Source organism: Molothrus ater, chromosome 1, assembly GCF_012460135.2.
Source record: "Molothrus ater isolate BHLD 08-10-18 breed brown headed cowbird chromosome 1, BPBGC_Mater_1.1, whole genome shotgun sequence".
NCBI classification, from domain to species: domain Eukaryota; kingdom Metazoa; phylum Chordata; class Aves; order Passeriformes; family Icteridae; genus Molothrus; species Molothrus ater.
Genome location: NC_050478.2, coordinates 43,735,555 through 43,755,723, shown reverse-complemented (window position 1 = coordinate 43,755,723; position 20,169 = coordinate 43,735,555). Strand labels below are relative to the sequence as shown.

Below are 20,169 nucleotides of genomic sequence, written 5' to 3'. Positions count from 1 at the left end.
AAAAGTTCCAATCATGATAGTTGGAATTCAACTTTTCCAAGGGCCGTGAAACCCTGTAAGTAGACTAGAGTAAACTTAGTCTGATTCATCAGAGGACTGGAGTACAGTTCAGTGACATCAGTGAGACTTCAGGATATGTCTGGAATTAACCATATGTTTGAGTGAATTGTTAACCTCAAGTGTATGATCAAGTGCTTTGCTGACTCAGGGACAAGACATTCCTTGCAGCTTGTTGTTTTCCACTTTGCCATCTGGGAAGAGGCAGCTTGACAGCATGTGGGCTGTGTGAGACATTATTGCATTTCTGAGAAGGTATTAACAGCTTTGAAGTTTCCAGGTTCTCTGAATCAGGTGTTTTTTCTCCTGCATGTCTATCTGGGGTAAAATAACCTCACTGTAGTGTCTGAAAGCAAACTGACCATGCCAAGGCATTTTGGCAGGTTATCAGTCAATTTAAGCTTAATTAAAATAATCTCGTGTTTTAGTGGAACTGCTAAAGATGCAGGTGGAAAGCTTTACAGAACCTGCAGGTTTGGGACCATGAAATTGCCCCTTTCTGATATTTTAGGAAGTGCCTTTTGAGCAACTGGACAACTGTAAGAACCCAAATTTGTAAACACTTTTAATCTGAGTCATATCTTCACTAGACTCATTTTCTGAGCTGGGGGAGCACATCCATATTTATATGAAATAAATGTTGTTACAGGCTCTTCAGTCAACAAACTCTTGTTTCAGCCAGCTAATGCAAAAGAGTGGGTAATACAGACTTGTTATTGCATTTGTGGGGGAAGTACAAGACATCTTGATCTCTCAGTACTCTCCAAGTGATTTTAACTGCCCAAAAATACTAGAAGCTCAACTGAAAAATCTTCCATAACACACTCCCCCTAATCTGTTCAGTACACAACCCTACTTCTCCAATCCAGTACCCTTCCACTCTGCCATCACTTGACTTAAAAGCCATTTCTGTCCTGTTGTGAGGCTTTGCATTTCTCATGAGTGCATACAGAGGAATAAATGTTTATTGTAACAATATTTCTCTATGGGTGCTCTTATATTTTTTTCATTCTTTTCCAGTGACAAAATGTTCCCAGCCTTTGGATTTGGAGCAAGAATACCCCCAGAATACAAAGTAGGTGCCTAAGTGTAATTTTCTAATTTCCTTGAGTTATGAGACACAAAATAAGGGAGAAATGGTGAAAGGCAAGGCAGTGGCAAACAGGAACAGCTCCTCTGCTTGTTTTCTTCCATCTGGCTTTCTCATCCAGTGATACCTCACTGAAACCAGAAATCAGACAGGGCTAGACTTAAAATAATTGTTTGATGATACCCAAAATATTTTATGGTATTGGCAAAGCTTTGTTAGTGGATGCTAAGAGGAGAAATGATGTTTTGAGCATCCCTTGCCAAACATCTTCCTGAAAATAAAGACTTGAGAAGAATTTGACAAAATTCCATGTCATGGTGGACACAGTCAATACCAGAAAGAGAAATACAAGAGCATGTAGCCATGCTAGAGAAAAGTGGTATTTATCAACAACAACAAACAACAACAACAAAAAAATTCAAAGTGATCTGCAGTGATGCTTCAATTGTGAGCATAAATATGCTATCTGGTAGGCTTGGAGTGAAGACAGTGAAGTAAAAGAAGGAGCATCCAACTGAGGAGAAAGGCCCAAGAAGAAATAAGTAGAAATTAAAATCCTTTATTTCACAGAGGTTGTGTGGGCAGAAGAGTAGTTCTGCATAGATAAGTAACCAAAGTCTAGGTGGGCACTCTGCAACTCTGATACTGTCTGAAAAGGAGAAATATCACCCATCTAATCATGCAGACTTCACCCAGTGTCCCTGTATGCCCTGCTCTGGGTTGTGTCTCTGGGCTGTGGCTGAGGTAGGGAGGTGAACACTAGCCAGGTAAGAATTTCTGAGAGGGATTGTGTGCATTCTGCCTTGTAAGGCATGAATCAGCAGATGAGCAAAAGTGCACCAGTGTGTTCCTCAATGCTGGTAGGCTTGATACCTGCAGAAGAATAACAGTAGTGATGTACAGCAAATTTGATACATGTCATGCAAACAGATGTCTAAGGTAAGTTAATGTATGTTTTAACAACATTGCTTTCTCAGTTTGTCTGTGCCTGGCAAGGTGTTTTGCCTTGCTTTGTTCCTCCAGGGTAACACCAGTGTTAGTGCTTTCCAAAGTCAGATATGTCTTCCAGAGCTTTGATATACATTTTAATGTGGTATTATGAGCTCAGAACATCTGTGTCTGTTGTATGTTTATTCCAACTGCAGCAGCTAACAACCATCACTGTTATTTAAGGCGGTGTGTCAGGGCCTGGTTGTTCCAGCATCTGTGAGGTGACCACTGGCGCATGGGGGAAAACTTTTCCAGTCATAGAGAGCCATCCTTATCTAAGGACTACTTGAAGGAAGGTATTACTGTGTCAGCTGAAGTCTTTTCAGTGGTTTCCTGGAGACAGATAAAGATCCCACCACAAAGCTACACTTCTCAGCCAAAATAATCAGCTGGTAGCACTGATGCTTCAGGTCACATAGCCTGTTGGCAACATAGCAGTTTTGATAGACTCCAGAATCATCCTTCTCAGCTGACTGTGAGAGCACTTTTCAGGTGCTGGCTGGAAAACAGATGTCTTGCCAGAAAGTAACTTCAGGGGTCTGTGTAACCAATTGTTCCTGCAATCACAAACACCAATTGATTTTCTGCTTTGGCAGAATTAGTGTTTGGATAATTTCCTGACAAATGCCCTTAAGAAACTCAGAGATTTGCATTGAACTTAGTAGTCCATGCATGAATGAAGAGACTTATCCTGTAGCATGAGCTTTCTGAACAGTCTGTCTGTTGCTAACTTCTCAAAGCAAGAAAATGAATGTGACTCAGGACCTTCAGATTTTGCAAAGTTCAGGAAAAGTAAGGGTAAACTTACAAGATGGGGCTGCTTGCTTGTGGATTACATATGTGTGACTAAATAAAACAAATCCCAAAGTAAATGGAGATGCAGGTGAAGGCCAGAACAACATCTTTAATTTCTGCTATGGAAACTTGTGTCAGAAAGCAACAAAGACAAAATGACATGACATCAGCTCACGAACATAATAAAATTTTGAAGAAGACAAGAACCACATTGCAGGGACTAACTCTTCTGTGCCACAGGTGGGGACCAATAATCAGCTTGGTGTCTGTCATGGGCACATCCAGCTGGAACTGCATGAGGAGTTACCAGTCATCTGTGCCATAGTTCAGTCTTTCCCTGTGATAAAGTATCTGGCTTCTTAAAATAAACTATATCAATACTTTTGGGTCCCTGCTTGGATTTGACTGCACTTCTGAATTCAAAGATATGTCCTTCAAGAGTGAAAGGTCACCTTCATCATGATGCATTATTAAATCAAGACCAATAAACCTGAAAATCCTTTAGTAATTTAGTCTACACTGGTATAAAGTAAATTCAAAGCCAGAAATGATTAGTTTTTGATGTGGAACATAGCAAGGATGCATAGGAAATAGAGAAGAAGCAGATAAAATTAAAAGTAAAAGTAAATTTTTTTTCTACTTTTTATTTTATAAATTTTATTTATAAAATAAAAAGTAGAAAAAAAGTACTCCCAAGTTTCTTCCTTAACCTTTTATTTCCTGCTGCAAAAGTATGGTAACATGCTAGACACCACAGCAACAGTGCAGATCTTGTGCTATTCAAATGACCTTTTCGTGTTTTCAGTCACACATACTACAAGTCATACATACCATACATTTGTTTTACTAAAGGAGAGCAGTGCCACTACTGTAACAATTTTACATCTTCAAATTTAGGTTGAATCATTTTGAGATCTTCCAAGTTCCGACCCCATCATGTGGATAAATCAGCTTCTCATTAATTTTGAGTGTCTGTTTTCAAGCCTCCAGTCCTAATGAAGTGATCTAACCTGCTCATAGCATGTTGGTCTCTGCACTCCAGCATCTGGTCTTTTATTTCTTTAAGTAGACAACAGATTTAAACAGGGCTATGGAAGAAATTACTCCCACTGCCAAGGGTTCCTAAGTAACCATGGAGCCCCAATACAACCTAAATAACAGCTTCCTTCCTCAACTATGTCAGTTTCTATCTCTTCAGGCTCTTCATAAATCTCTTGATGTTCTACCCCTTTAAATCTTGTTTTTACATATGTTTTCTACAGAATTTCCATTTCAACTGCACACTGCTATGTTGTGTTGACTTTATTTTCCCTCAGTTCATCTCCAAATGACACACTTCAGCTGTTAGTAGAAAACCAGCAGTTTCTTAGTGGCATAAGGAATCTGTGGAAGTGAAGGAAGCAAGACATGCCATATACATCATTCTTCATCAGCCTAGAGATCTTTCATCTTATATTCAACAATATCAGCTTCTTCCACCGGGACCTGACAAACACATCACCCTGTTCCTTGATCTAAGTAAAGCTCTGAGAGAAATATTTCTCTTGAGGGTGAGTTTCTATCATACAAACTTCCAGATTTTTTTTTTGTTTTGGTGGTTTTGAGGTTCTTTTTGCAATGAAAGGAAGCATCTGAGAAGTCTGATGTAAAGTGAAGAGGTGGCAGATAATATGGACTCAGACATGGCTGTGAAAGGTCACAGTGAAGAGGAGGAAAGAAAGCAAACCATACACACTGACTTCTTAGCAGACAGGACTCAAAGGAGATGAAAAAGCACACAGCAGCACAAAACTTACTGTTAAAATGAAAAGCAAGTTCAAATAGTGTCAGCCCCATGACAGGTGGATTACCATTAATGAAGGCCTGTTCCCTAAAGGAGAATTGCAGCTGACACCTGAATAGATACTAAACAACTTGCAGTTTGTTTTAAAAGAGTCCTGGTTATTTCTGTATTTTTAGTGAAAGCTTCATTCCCGCTTTTGCTGTGAATGTGTGCTGGAGACAAACTCACTGCAGTTACAGACACAGGGCAGCATCTTTATAGCTCTAACCTGCACTGGTTTGATGGACAAGTGAGGGACTTGAGAAGTGCTCTGATCTTTATGATTCCTGCACTTTTCAGGATATTGATGGCTAAAATATATGCAAACAAAAAAAGGATGTGTAGCAGATCAAGGGACAAAACAGAATTAGTCTCCTTATCCATGCAGGTTGGACTTAGGCATGGAAACTTGGGCAGCATGTACAAAAATGAAGTATAAAGGGAAATAAATGGCCCAGCTTTGCCAAGCAGAAATATGCATAATGTATCTTAGTGAGAAACACAAGCTTTCCAGCTCCCAAGCTATTTGATTAATGAGCATTCTGAAAATAATAGCTTTTGATCAAAAAGACTCGAAATTCATTAGAGTCTTAAGCTTTTGCAAAATATGCGGGCATTTCATATTTAGTTTTCTGAATGACAGTAGCTTAATAGCATTCAATTTATTCACAGATAAGTGTCCAACATTGTGCAGTTTGGCATTTACACTTGTATGCATCTATTGTTCATGGATTTTTGACAATTTCTATTTAAATTATTAAGAAAGCATTCCTAGAAATCTGAATTTTCAGATTCTTTGTCAAATAGTCCTAGTACCATCACCACAGAGAAAAGCTGGAGCTGTTTGGACATGAAGATTAATTTCAATGAATTCAACAATTTAGAGAGGGGGAAAAAAGAATTATTAATTTTCAGAATTCAGGCATCCATATTCATCATTTGAAAATAAAAACCACAGCTTCTTATTTTAAAAAATACAAATTCAGTTAAAGGAGTTTAAAAAATGTGTAGGCCAAACTAGAATAACAAGTTTCAATGAAACTTAAATAAAATGCCTTAGTTCAGTTCAAAAGCTTTCCAGCAATTTGCTTTATCAGTGTTGGGGGATTTATTATTTTTCAGATTCCAAAATAGGATTTTTTTGTGTGATTTGAGGTCTCTATCTGAATTCATAAAATATTTTTTTTAAGAAATCTCAAAAATTCTCATCAACTAGGAAATTCTCCTTTCCTTTCAGCCTAAATTAGAAACATTTCAAGCAAGGGCCATGCTATGAGAATGAATTTCATTGCATCCCACTATGAGGGAAATAAGTTACCTGCTATGTTAAGTCAATGCCATTTTTTCTACAAAAGTGGCCATAAGCATGTGGAAGTATTGTTATAATTCTTCCAAGAGTCTCATGGGTGCCATCATATTGATGGAAAACTGCAGGTGTTTGTCACTGTAAATGTACACAGTGGAGGAGGCATTGCACAGTGGTAAAAAACATTTCTATAACCTGTATTAGCAAAACTATTCTGTACTGTTTATTTGTCATATCCTACAGAAACAGCCAGAAATGCTGTTACTGTAATCTGTATCATAATGTATGGTAGAGCTAGTTAATTTGCTTGTTAAAAACCTTGAAGGAATTACCTGTGAAATATTGTGTTCCTGGTGTAGGAAGTTCCTGTCATTTAATAATGCCACGTCCATGATGGTATCTGCTAAAGAATGTATCTGGAGCCCTGCAGAGGCAAAAGATTCATACAAGTGCAAGTGAATGTCTTTAGCTGCAGGCTTTGAGTGCAGTTCTGTGCAGCAGTCCAAGTAACACCAGGCTGATCCCATGTAATCACCTCTGCATGCCAGCATTTCTCTCTCCTTCCCTTTTATGGATTGATTTTATGGATCAATGTTAGGAGAGGAGGGCTGAGGAGAGGGTCAGCTCCATATTTGAAACTTAGTCCAGGGTTACAAAAACTTAGTCCAGTCACAAAACACTCAGGGTTTTGTGAGGACATTCCTTAATGTGAGGCTGACATCCACCACAGACTGTGCTCTGCAGTTCTGGGCAAAACTCTGTTCCAGGTACTGATGTAAGGCAGCCATTCTGTATTTGTGTGACTTGACACATTCCAGGATTTCCTACTGTTAGATCAATCCACAATAAAAACCACCCTAGTAAATTATATAAACATGCCTGCTTCTGGGCAGCCCAGTGTCTTCTTGTTTCCACTGAGGATTTCTCAGTCTTCAGCATCTTAGGTGTTCAAACTTGTGTCTCCTTTTTGTCATTCAATTATCAGTTCTGGGAGTGTCACTCAAGGGCTGTGTCATTCAATATCAGAAAGATGCCATTGAGTATACCAGCTTTTGGTTCTCTGTCATCAGCATGGTTTGCCCTTCAGTCACAAAGCCCTTGCATGTTTAATTAGAAAAAGAAAAAAAAGGAAAAAAGAAAAAAAAGGAGGGAAGCTCATCACCTTGCACTGTTTAGAAAGCAAAAGCATTGAATGTCTGATCCAAACCACCTTTTGACATGGATGAGCTTTACGTGGAGTCCTATCAGGTAGCAGCCCAAGTTTAGTAAGGCCTTCAGTACGTGGTATATGTCTGAAGTCTCTGCTGGTTTGGACACTCTTGAGTTCTGGCCACCACAGGGAAGACAGCAAAGGGGCAGGTTAAAGCACACTTGGCTTTGCTTAACAGAGTGGGGGATGAGATCTGAGCATTTGGAGAAGCTCTACTTAAAACATATCTGCTGTTGCCTTGCCTTGAGTGATGATTTCCTGTTTGTGAACCATCTCTGAGCTGCTCAAAGAATTTCTCTCCTACACATTGTACTTAAATCTTGTTTAAATTGTGATATATTACTCAAAGAGCATAGGAAACAAGCCAATGCTTCTGCACATTCATTGCGTTTCCTGTGCTGCCTTCAGGGTACATTTTAACACTGCTCTGTGAATCAGGATGACAATGTATGAGGGCCATTTGCTTCAGGAGGATAGCAGCTGATGCTCAAACAGTATTATTTTTTGGATCATTGTGCACACTGACTAGACTTGGGTATTCCTTATTGGCCTGAACTGTTGTCTGTTAAATAATAGCCTGAATGCTAGCTCTGAACCAGATAAATTGTTTGCATTATGTGATTCTGAAAGAGGTATGGCAACAAAAGCAACCAAACCATGCTTGCGTGTGAGATTGAAATACTGTATTCATAGCTTTTGAAAAGATTTGCATTTTCCTTTAGGTCTAATTTCAAATGCATTTGAATGAAGAAATAAAATCATTGAAGAGGCACAGTGTTGGAAGAATCAGTCTGCAATACATAAACATGCACTGCCATCCTTTTTGCTTTTCTAACACAGTTAATGCAAAATACAGAAACCCTAAAGGAAAGAGTAAGGCTAATGAGCAACAACAAAAAATATCAATGAGAAAACTCCCATAACAGTTTTTGACAGATCCAATTACCTTTGGCCTGCAGCTGGTCATGAGACTGGCAGATAGCATCTGGGCAAAGTGCACTGAGAGACATCCAGAGCAGCCAGGCAGAAAGGCTCTGGAGCATCTCTGAAGTGTATCTGGCAGCCCTGATTTTCTGTGCTGATCAGTGAGGAACACAAACAGTGACTTCCTGCATTGTCTTCCATGGCCAAGTAGGATAGACTGAATGGACCATATAAAACCCTCTCTAAGACTGATCTTGGTGTAGGCATGCTGAATGCCTGGCTGGGCTGAGGCAACTACAGACTTCTCAGTGAAGTTTTGCTTCAATTCTTTCCCATCATGGTAGAAGTACTGCTTTATTTAACCTCTTAATAATGGCAGGCGTCACTGTGGTGAGCAAGACTAGCACATGATGGGAAATTCCATTTCTCTATGAAGAACTCTCTTTGGCAGTTATTAGTCAACTTATACCACTGCACTTTCACAGAAGCTTCTGTGCAATCACAAATTTTATCTATGGGACCCTTAGTCATAGACCAGTTTCCATACCCTGCTGTATGGAGACATCTAAACTAGCAAATGGAACAGCAACATACAAAAAATAAATCTCTTCCTGCAAATAATCCTGGCTCCATTGTACAGGAGGTTTCTTTCCATATCATTCAGACTGTTGGCACTTTTGAAGATCCTACAGAGATCTATAAAGCTTTAAATGTCTATACTTGCATTATATAAATGCCTTCTTAAATCTGGGATGATACACCTAAATTCAACTTTAAATTATGCAAATCGCCTGCTAAACTCTCAAGCACTTTTTGCAAGTCAAATATGCATATACATATATATAAAATATATGTATATAAATATATATGTATATTCACACATTATGCATTGTGAGACAAAATCTGAACTTTTTCATTCAAGGAAAATTAAGACAAACAGAATTAAGAGGCTGGGCTTCAGACCCAAAGAGATGAAAAGGAATCAAGACTCTTCAGTGATCAAAGAAAGAGGTAAAAAGGAATCTGAAAAAGAAAAATGCAGGCAAGAATCAAACTTAAAGAGGAATTCTGGAATGGGAGACTTACAGTGCCTAGCATTATATAAGCATACAAAAGTCTTGTATTATTTTCCCAGGGGACCAAAGACAAAATACTTTGTTTTGTTAGAAAATCAGCTACTTTGTTGTATTCACAGTGAGTTCTTTTAAAGAACAGCTCTGTAGGATTTAATGATAGACAGATTGAGAGACAGAGAGAGAAAGAGAGATTGGAATATTCACCACATGCAAGGAAAACCAAAGAGTCTTCAGGATTTTTTTTTATTTATTTATTATGCCCCAGAGTGATCTAACATTTTAACCAAATTAGACTCCTTACACTTCTTACACTACTATTGCACAGTGGATCCTTGATTTCTCTGTAGGATTACTTTCCAGTACTCCTTGGCCTTTTGATGAGGAACTTTTCACACAGTGAGGTCAGGATGCCTAAGTGAGCTGAGTTTTGGCAGTCACTGCTGTATCACAAACTGATTTCTCTCTCCTGCAGTCTGAGATGCTGAGCTAGGGAGAGCTGGTATTTAAATGGCCTCAGCAATAGATTCCTCTTCTGTGCCCAGCATTGATAGCCCAATCCTGACACCATGTTTATATGATTTTTTAATGTATTTGGGTGGGTTTTCTATGTGCCTTTTTTGTTTTGGTTTGGTTTGGTTTGTTGTTGTTGTTTTTGACAAGTTTGATTCCAGTTTTGCTACTTAGGTTCTGCAGGGAGCTCCAGCTGGGACTGTATTTCACACTTAATGGCTGAAAGCTTGAAAGGTCTCCAGTTTAGCACAGAAAAAATGTCAAGAGTGTTTAACCACAAGTCTTCTTGGAATAATTTTTCTGACAACAGTCTTCTTTTCTTTCCATTTATCTGCAGGTCTCTCATGACTTTGCAATCAATTTCAATGAAGACAACCCAGAATGTGCAGGTAATGCTCACAGTAGGACAGACTGCCATAGTTTTGCTGTGTGCAAAATGTGCATTTTTTATTGCATCACCTGAGTATTATTCAAAGTGGTTTTATTAAAGAGGGCAGCTAGGATCTGGTGATCTGACAGACTCCAAACCATTGAGCTTGACTTTAGAAATCTTGGAATGTGCCATACAATAATTTCCTGAAAAGTAGGTGGACATTCAGCACTTGGACTTCCTGGAATCACTTGCATTTCTGAGAACTAGACTAATTTAAAATCTTCAGCTACCTCAGCATCCCAGGTTGTGCTGCTAAGAAGGACGGGATATGAAAAAACAGGCTGTGAAGCTCTGTGATCAAAAATTCCCTCAGTTTAGAGCCAACTCTTTGACCAGACCTATAGCCTGCTGCAAGTCCAGGGCAGGGAAGCAGCTGATGACTATTGTGGTGGAAAGAAACCTCCTTTTCTGAGAGCAAATGCAGCAGGAGGCTACAGTGTAAGATATTGGTATGTTCTACCAACAGTCATTAATCCTTGGTAATCAGAGACCAGATTTATGTAGTAGATGTTGCTCCATGTCTTGTATTTGCAAGTGAGATCTGCAGTTACTGATGCTGTCTTTTTAAAATCTCCTACCATAATTCACGCATTTTGTAAAAGACAATAACAGGAAAATGACCTCTAAACCCAGTAACAATTAAGAGTCTTGCTTGGGTGATCATTGCTGTCTAAAATCCACAGGTTGTTATTCTCCCTTATCCTTCTGCTTCCATCCAAATACTGAACTGGGTATTTCAAAATGCTCTTCCTGTTCAAATTTTCTAGCTGCTCCTTTTAGCCCTTCTCAGGCTTATTAGTGGCTTTCTTTTGGGCATGGGCAGCAAACATGTTCAGGATGAGAACTAAGATGCAGAGAAATGAAGTGAGGAAAAGAAGAGAGGACAAGCAATTCAAGGAAAAGGGACATTAAAAGGATTTGAAGTTCTTACATCTTAAATGCAAGACCTGTTTTTGGTTCAGTGGGCATTCCTGCTTTGTTATTGCACTTGAATTGTTGGACTGCCCCAGCCTTTGCAGGTCATGTGCTTGAAATGCAATTGGGCATAAGTCCTACAGCTGCCTGATATGCTCACACAGCTTTTTACATTGCTTTTAAGGAGTCAAAAGAAGCAGGAGTTACATGTATGCATCTAGAAGTGCCTGTAAGCTTGTAAGCCAGCTTGATGTTGAGACTTCAGTGTGGGGATGGGGTGGGGAAGCAAAAGAGACCTCAGAATTCCATCTGGACTGTGATATTTAATAATGTGTCATTAAAACACAGTTAACAGTGGTCAGCATTAGGTGATAACATATTTATGTGTATAGTGTTCAAATAGAGTTTTGTTTCTCAGTCTAACTGCAGGATATTTGTGACCCTCTGCAAACTACAGAGAAAAGCTCTAGCAGTCCATGCAAAGAACACTTATTTTTATCCCCTGCTCCCATTTGCTGCTTCTTTTGAGTTCAAGGCTAATTCTTTTATCACACTGGCATTGTTATATAATGATTTTTATTGATTGAAAAGGCTGCCACATCTAGGTGGTGCCAGCAGCAGAGTTTAGACAGACAAACCCTCTGTAAGCAAGGATTTACTATCCAAACCACAGTCTGTGTGCAAAACTAAATGCAGCAATGGAAATGAAAAGGGATAGAAAAACCAGGAAAGAGCTGCTCTATGAGGCTTGACTTATGTCACTTAATAATTTAAACTTTGTTTGTATCTTTGCATAAGAGTCAGTTATCTGATAAGTTAGCCCATTGCCTGAAAGGTGTTCTAGGCCTAAGAAAACATAAAAATATCATTGCAACATGAAAGAATGCCAGGGAAGAAATTTTGCAGCATTTGCACCTGTATCTGCAAGATATTAAAAGCACTTGTTTGTCTTAAAGGATACCTTTTTAAATAATATCCACCTAGGTGAAAGCAATAAGAGGAGACAAACCAGAAAATGTGTTGTTTAATCGTCTGCTGCAGCTTGCTCATCTGCCTGTCATGGGTGCTTGTTTGTTCTGTGATGTTTTCTAGATGCTCTCACTGTTGTTAGGTGTCACAGGGAACAGTAACATCAGAAGTCATGGAGAAAGGATGCAAGAGTGAGGAGATAAAGTGCTTAGTGATTACACTATTTTACCTTGTAATATCTAGCATACTTGCCAGAAAATAAAGTAAAATTGCTTAAGAGTATCTTGTTTTAAACAAAGAAACAGCAGTTGGATGCAATATAAAAAGTATGTGTCTATTTTGCCTTTGAGGAATGAAATCCTATTATCTGTGGAAGTAGAGTTTTTCCTGGCACAAGGTAGTGTGAAGCATCATTCTACATACAGGGACTGTATATTGCGATGAAGAGCACTGGAATTCATAAAATATGGATATCCTCCCCTGTTGCCATTTCCATTCTTGAAAATTTTAGTATTTATAGTCTTATATTTTGTGTATTTATAGTATGTTATTTTTAGAGTCTTATAATTAATACTTAGTTTATTATCTGCTGAAGAAAGTAGGCAAAATCCTCTAGTCTGAATGAATGTCTCTGCACATTTGTCTTAAACCCATATATTGTATGTGTACACTGTATTTCATTGGAGATGCTGAAAGTGGATTCCAAATAAAAATGTAAGAGATGAATTGTAAAAAAAAAATGCATATGGGCCTAAGATAAAGGAGTACTAGAACATCAAGTTACAAAGTAATCCACTCACATATCCTGTTTAGTTAGGATTGGGTGGACAGTAGATATTTCTAAAATATATTAATCTGAGAAACAAAATTAGAAATTATGTTTCTAGAATGTATCTCTTTCTAAGATGAGAGCAACTTTATTATATGAACAACACTAAATCTTTGTGGAATGCAGGGAGTAAGATTTATCTTACATTATTTTACTGCATAAGAAGAAAGGTAGGGTGTATCTTGTCATCATCTTAGGGAAGATTTATGAGGCCTTCATGCAACATCATTATGTATATGTAATGAAATCCTTAGCAAGTTTAAAATTGGGAGTTACCAAAAGGTCAGTTTTGCAATATGAAGTCACTGGAATTACCAAGGAACATTTTGTAACACTACTTTACATTTCAACCAATGCAGCTATAATTGGAGCAAGTTCTTTTGTTTGGCACTTTTTTTTTTTTGGCACTGCAATGGAAAAATATATCTGTAGCTGTCTCTAAAGAGAGAAAACTGTGTTCTCCACCACTTTTTCATTGGAGTGTATGTGTGTCATTGTAAAACAATTACAATTCCCAGTCATTTGTTAGCAAAAAGTCTGCACCCATGTATCCTGTAAATATGGTTGGGTAAAAAATCTCATGAGTGAGAGAGTCTCTGTGCAAACTGAAAGTGGCTTAGGATCTTACCAAAGCCATTTCATTCTTCAGCATCCTTTGCAAAGCTTTTCAGTCTATCACTTACTTTCCAACATTAGACCTCTAATCCTTTAGGTCTGGTAAGCTGGGAGTTCTGAATGGGGAGGCTAATGTGCATCACTTCAAGAAATCCTTCTTCTCAATGATTGAAAATACCAATTTCCATTCTGTGATCTGTCAAGTGTGTCAGCAAAGAAGTCTTTGCTCTCTGGTCTGACTATATATCCTGAAATGAAAAAGCCAAAAATAGCTAGTTCTCCATCAAAATTTCTCAGCTGAAGCTCATTTTTCTGTAGGCTGCAAAGCATCCTGCTGTTTCTTCCAAGGTTTCACAGCTTTTGGTCATAGTCAAATTCAACCTATGAGTGATTATGCAAATTAACCCTGAGAAATTATTTTCTTAGCACAGGAGAGTGAAAAGATGTTTTGAATTCCTTAACAGCTTTAGGGCATAAGTACAAAGGACAAATTTGTTAGAAACAGCTATGATAAACAAAAATATTGTTGAAGTGTTTCTTAATGTGTGTTTAGGTTTTCATCATGAATCTTAGATGTTGATCAGGAAGCTATCATCTCTTAAACCAAGAAGAATGGAAGCTATGGCATTGCAAGCTCATACCTGAAAAATAGATATTAAAAGCTGCTGGGAAGGAGAAGCATGGTATAATAATTACACATTACAAACTAGATTTAAGACAGCTAGAGACAGATTCCCGGAAATTATCTTAAGATTCCAGTCCTTGCTTATCATGTAGTATTTTAATTTCTTCATTAAGAACCCACCTTTTATTTACATTTTGAACAAGCCTGATATAGGCAATGTGCTCCAAGTTTCTTTTTCTTTTTTTTGGTTTTTCATGCCAGGAATACAAGGTGTTGTGGAAGCTTATCAGAGTTGCCTTCCCAAGCTGCAGCTGTACGGACCAACAAACATTGCTCCCATCATCCAGAAAGTGGCAAAATCTGCATCAGAGGAGACCAACACCAAGGAGGCCTCAGTAAGGGGAAAAAAAACCTGTGTTTGCCTTTTGTTCTTGTCTTATGATGGATCTCTTGTAGGCCATCAAGGCCTTGTAATGCAGATTGTGCCTTCACAGTTTTTATTAACTGCCTTCAAAGAAGGCAGCTTAAACCTATGTCAGCTGGAACAGTGTATCCAGTCTTTCTAGCTTTGGTTTTCGCAGCTTTAAAGTCTTTCCCCACTGATCTATTTCCTGCTTTTAGTGCTGTTTCATTATAGCACACCCAGTTCTTCACTATGGAAATAGAAATGGCACTGCTAATGTTACAAAAATTGAGCATTGAAGCCCTAAAATCTTGGTTGTACCATGAGATGAGTTCAAATGATTCCCAATTCAGACTATCCAATTTTGTGCTCCTGCACAGGCGGTACTAAAATTTTTCTGTTCACCTAGGGAACTTTTCCAACTATTAATTTGAAAATGGTAAGGATACAATTTTCAGCTTGTTATTACTGATGAAGTGATTTGCGCCTTTTAGAAATTGGAGACAAATCTGCTAGCCTGCACCTGATAAAAACCCCAGGACAGATTTCTTGGGCTAAAAGACTTACATATAGATCACATTTTAAATGTACACCCTTGAGATGTTTTAAGTTTATTTTGATACTGTCTTGAAGACAGAATGGGAGAAAGGGAGAACAAGAGAAATGGAGGGAATATGTGAGCAAGTAGGTCTGAGCCATTTACAAGAGCTGTGCTGAAAAGGAGTAAGGGATGTAAGAGAGACATTGTGTACTGCAGCACAAAATGTGCCTAAGTACAGAACAGAATAGAGCTGTGCACTGGCATGTGCATGATCACCTGGCCTAGAGCTTAGTCTAAGCTGTCTTCATGTGCAGGGCCTTTTTTAAGTCCTATTAGGGCAGCAGTTGCCAAATATTTCTGTTCTTGAGTCTGGGCTTGTGACTGATATTTACAAGAGCATGTAGTCACAAAACAAAGGGTAATGGCTTCAAACTAAAAGAGGACAACTTTAGATATTAGAAAAAAATATTCCTTTCTGTGAGAGTGGTGAAACACTGGAACAGGTTGCCTGGAGAAGCTAAGGTTACCCCATCCCTGGAAGTGTTCAAGGAGAGGTTGGATGGACCTCTGAGCAACCTGGTCTCATGGAACGTGTCCCTGCTTCATCATCTGTTCAGCCTAGATGATCTTTAAGGTCCCTTCCAATCCAAACCATTCTATGATTCTGTGATTCCACTGTTGTTTCCAGAACCTTGATAGTATTTAGTGTCCCAGTCCTAAAATGGGGAATTGCTATGTTTGAATTTCCATACCCACCTAATCCTAAAGGTAGGTTAAGGTCCGATAAAGTGTCTCACTCTATTCCCAGTGCTGTTTCTGATCTAATATGCCTTACTGAATAAGTTCCTTCATTCTATACCTAAGATTCCCCTTTCTATCTGAAAAACAATTTATAGTATGAGTGTTGAAGATTAAGTTTTCTCCCTGCATGTTTTGTTTTATTCGTGGCAGGACAAGGTGATTGGAACACTTTGGGTTTATACCACTGTATACACATAAATATTATTAATGTTTAGTGTGTTGGTATTGCTCATGCAGAGTGACCAAATCCTATGATTTGTTCATTTTTTCTATTAATGCACCATAAATTTCTTATAAATGACTCCAGCTGCCCTACAATTAATAAAGGATCCAAGTAAGGGCCACTCTTCACCATTACCGTGTCATAGCTCATGCTCCAGTTCAGTGGGCTTTGGAGATTTGGAAGAGAAATTACAAGTTTACCAAATTGCTTGCTGTCCACTAGAGAATGAGAAAACCTCTCTTTGGGGCTCTGTATGAAGAGTATGAAGATGGATATATTCCTGCCTTGCTCTCCTCAGGGACCCCTTTACTCTGCAGAGAAGAAATTAGTAGCTGAGGAGCTTGGAATGGAAAATTCTGTATAGTCGACATAAAGGTTCTTTTCTCTCTAAAAAGGTCCATGAGTGAGTTACCAGAAACACTTTTATACTTTTTAACTTAAAAAGTTAAGCAGCTTTGGACTATTAACCAATTTTTCACTTCTTGTCCAACACCTTCAGCAATACTTCATCCTGCTGATCCTGACAGACGGCGTCATCACAGACATGGCTGACACCAGAGAGGCCATCGTCCACGCCTCCCACCTCCCCATGTCCGTCATCATCGTCGGCGTGGGCAACGCTGATTTCAGTGACATGCAGATGCTGGATGGCGATGACGGCATCTTGAGGTCTCCCAAGGGCGAGCCTGTGCTTCGAGACATTGTCCAGTTTGTGCCATTTAGGAACTTCAAACATGTAAGCTGGTTTTTCATCCTTGCCACAGAAGGGTAGTGGGTCTAGTGAATGATTCGTGAGGCTGGGCTTAACTCTGCATATGCGTGAAGTGTTGAGTAAGCCTGGGGCATTATTGTGTCAGAAATAGTGAAAAAAAAAGGAATCAGAATGTGCTCCATTAGTTAGCTGGTAAGGGTGGGAAAGGAAGAGATTAGGCACAATCCCTGTGCTTTTTGTGGTGCCAGTCCTTGCTTCTGCTTTCTCCCTGATTTAATTTGGTTACTTTCCCTGCCTGATTTTTCATGGTGTCTGTTTTCCATTCCTTCATTTCCACAGGCAGATGAAATGGCTTTGAATTTGTGCCCACAGTCTTCCCCAGGAGGCTTTTTCTTTATTGAGGTTTAGTCCCTGAGTTCTCAAATGCAGGGCAATCCACCCACAACATCCTGGTTATCTCCAAACCCTTTCCCAAATTCTGTACAAGAACACCAGCAAGAAAGTGGCATTACTGAGAGCTTCCCTCTGCCCCCAGCCAGCTGTTCCTGAGTAAGGCCAGTGTGGTGAAGACACTCTGTAGGAAAGAAAGGAACAGAACCAGCATTAAATTACCAAATCTAAAGTAAAGCTTTGATCATGAACTTTTCTTCTTAGTCACCTGCCCTACATTGTACCATCTGTTCCAGGGACTTTTCAGCAGCAGGGTGGGCACAGCATTCACCAGCAGAAGGAGCTTTCCCACACCCAGAGGGGTTTTTCAGAGCCCTTTTCCTCCATGTGGAGACATGCATTATGTTCCTCTGCAGTGCTGATCCCATCCCTTTCCTTCCCTTTTTCCATCATTCTTCTTTCCTCTCACTTCTGTTACGTTTATTTGGTTCTCAAGGCTGCTTTTTTGCTCTGTCTAGGAAGGATATCCTTGGTATTCAATTTGAGAATTTCTTTACTTCACAGTGCAACTGACTCATTCTCCTCAAGAGATTGCTCTTTTCAATCTGCTCCCATACACTAGAGATCTTTAGATTTGGATATGTCACAGCCAAGTTCTCAGCTCTGGGCTGGTTTTGATCTGCATATGGGTTCGCACTGCTTACATTTCTTTTTAAATTTAGCTTCTCTTTTAGTTTTTCTGGGATTTTTGTCACCACATGAGCTTTTTTTCTGTTTGCTACTTCCAAAATACCTTTATTTTTCTCTTTGCAAGGGTTGATCTTTTTTTCTGATTTCAAAATGCAATTTTGCAATATTTGTTTAGATCTAGACACACTTCTTACTTTCACAAACTCTATTGAGGAGCAAGAGAAACAAACTTCTTCCTTATTTTCCTTCTAGCTTTATGTAAGCCATGGAAGCACACAGGAGGGAAAAACCCACCTTATGCTATTAGTTTGGTGCCACCATGCCACATAGCTGCAGATTGACTTCTGAGTTGTAGACAAACACATTTCTGTGCTGACAGGGGCACACAGCCACCTACCTGCTGAATCAAAGTATGAGCACAACGACCTCAGAGCTTGTGATTCCTTCAGCACATAATCACAAGTGTGTAGCGCTGCACTGTAGTCATTGGAAAAGTGTCCAGAGCTGAGTTATTTATGGGCTAGTGGGAGAGCTACTTTTAATTAGGTGAAAACATGTTTCTGCAAGGAACTGGCAAAGCCAGCTACATTTGTTATTTTTAGTTTCACCTTTTTTTTTTTAATGAAGCTGAAATCATCCTGGATTTAATGGATTAACACTGACAGTTGCAGTTCTGGGCTCTAAATATATTGTGCCCCTGATGTTAACTTGTGACTGAATCTGTGGCATTCTTATTGCCAGCACTGGTCAAATGACAAGCATATATTCTTTTTAGCTGATTTAGATTAACTTCCCTGGTATTGGGAGAGGAAAACAATCTTTATGTGTTCTTCTTATTAAATAGTGATATTTTTCTCCCTCTTTCAGTAGCAAAGATAATATAGGTATAGAGATAGATTTGTATTTGCTCTATCAGAAAAGTTAATATATCTTATGCAACCTGATATTTAGTCTGTTTATTGTGACGTTTCAGCTTTTCAACAAATGTCAGTGTAATGGATGAGTGCTCATAAAAATAGTCACTTCTGGTTGAATTTCTTTATTGTCATATCCCAAATAATCTCTCTCTTTCAACAAAGTGACATTCACATCTTCCTTGCTTATTTAGCACTAACAAAAGACCATACATCAGCTAGTGAAATAATTTTTCATAGGAGAAATGAGTGTGATGTTTTGATTCAAATTTATTTTTCCCCACAGAGGAAATGCAGATTTAACACATTTGGGAGATTTTTGTCAGATCAGTTCTGACCAAACACAAGAATTTACATACATCAGCATATTACTTTTGACAACTTTAAGCAAAATACATGTTTAGGTAAAAATTCCATTCTTTTTGTCGATGTACCTTGTGTTAATTTTTTAAGAAGAAAAAAAAGTTGAAAGATCTTTTTAGAAAGATTAAAAATCAAATTGTGGAAGGTTTATAGGTTTTTCTGATAAATCAAGTATTTATTTATTCCTAAATCCATATTATATCTGTTAATGATGGAAGGAGAGAAGAAAATGTTATGCGTGAGCATTTATTTGTTTGTTTTGCTGGAAGTGTAAACCAAAATTCCCTTGGAGTCAACCCAAGCAATATTTTTTTTTATTACTTCTATTCTCAGGTCAGCTTGGAACTCAAAATCTCATATCTATCCAAAGAGATCAAAAATAATCTGTGCAAAACCTTCCCCTTTGAGAAAATGGAAGGGGGGAAGAAGGAAGTTGTAAAAATAACCTATAGAACAAATCCCTTTTATAAGTTTGACTTCAGAGAAGGTTCTGAGCCTGCACAGCCCTCATACAGGCATTTAACACATTTCAATTAGTTATTCACATACCTAAAATCTTATACCCACATCAATGTTTTCCTGGCTTAAGCTCAGTGTAGACAGCAGGCTCTATTATGGGGGTTTCATCTCCTACGTGATACAGTGCAGCAGAAGTATTTCAGTAAAACATCTAAGCTCTTTCTCTTAAACGAGTATTTTTGAAGCCATCAAAATAATAATGGCAACAGTAGTGACTCTTGGCAAATCCTGTAGTTGTAGAAGCTTGATAAAATCAAGGTAATCATTAACACCTAGAACATGTCCCATTGTATGGTGACATATGCCATTTGCTAAAGGGGAACATAACAAACAAAGGAAACATATCACTGATCCAAGTGACTTTTTTCTCTCTGTAATCACCACCACCCCAGTAATGTGTCCTTCACCTGAAACTGTAAAACAGTGATGCTCCATCACTGAAATGCA

The 20,169-nt window shown here is 38.6% G+C and overlaps 1 protein-coding gene across 3 annotated transcripts in view; it reads left to right on the top strand.

The window, feature by feature from the left end:
• The window catches only part of CPNE4 (copine 4), a 230,158-nt gene that overhangs the window by 206,291 nt on the left and 3,698 nt on the right, over positions 1-20,169 (top strand). For all 3 annotated transcript variants that reach the window (XM_054518626.1, XM_036398756.1, XM_036398747.1), the window contains 4 exons: positions 1,078-1,132; positions 10,118-10,169; positions 14,428-14,561; positions 16,634-16,870. In XM_054518626.1, the coding sequence (XP_054374601.1) occupies positions 1,078-1,132; positions 10,118-10,169; positions 14,428-14,561; positions 16,634-16,870 (478 nt within the window). The remainder of the gene's footprint in view (positions 1-1,077; positions 1,133-10,117; positions 10,170-14,427; positions 14,562-16,633; positions 16,871-20,169) is intronic.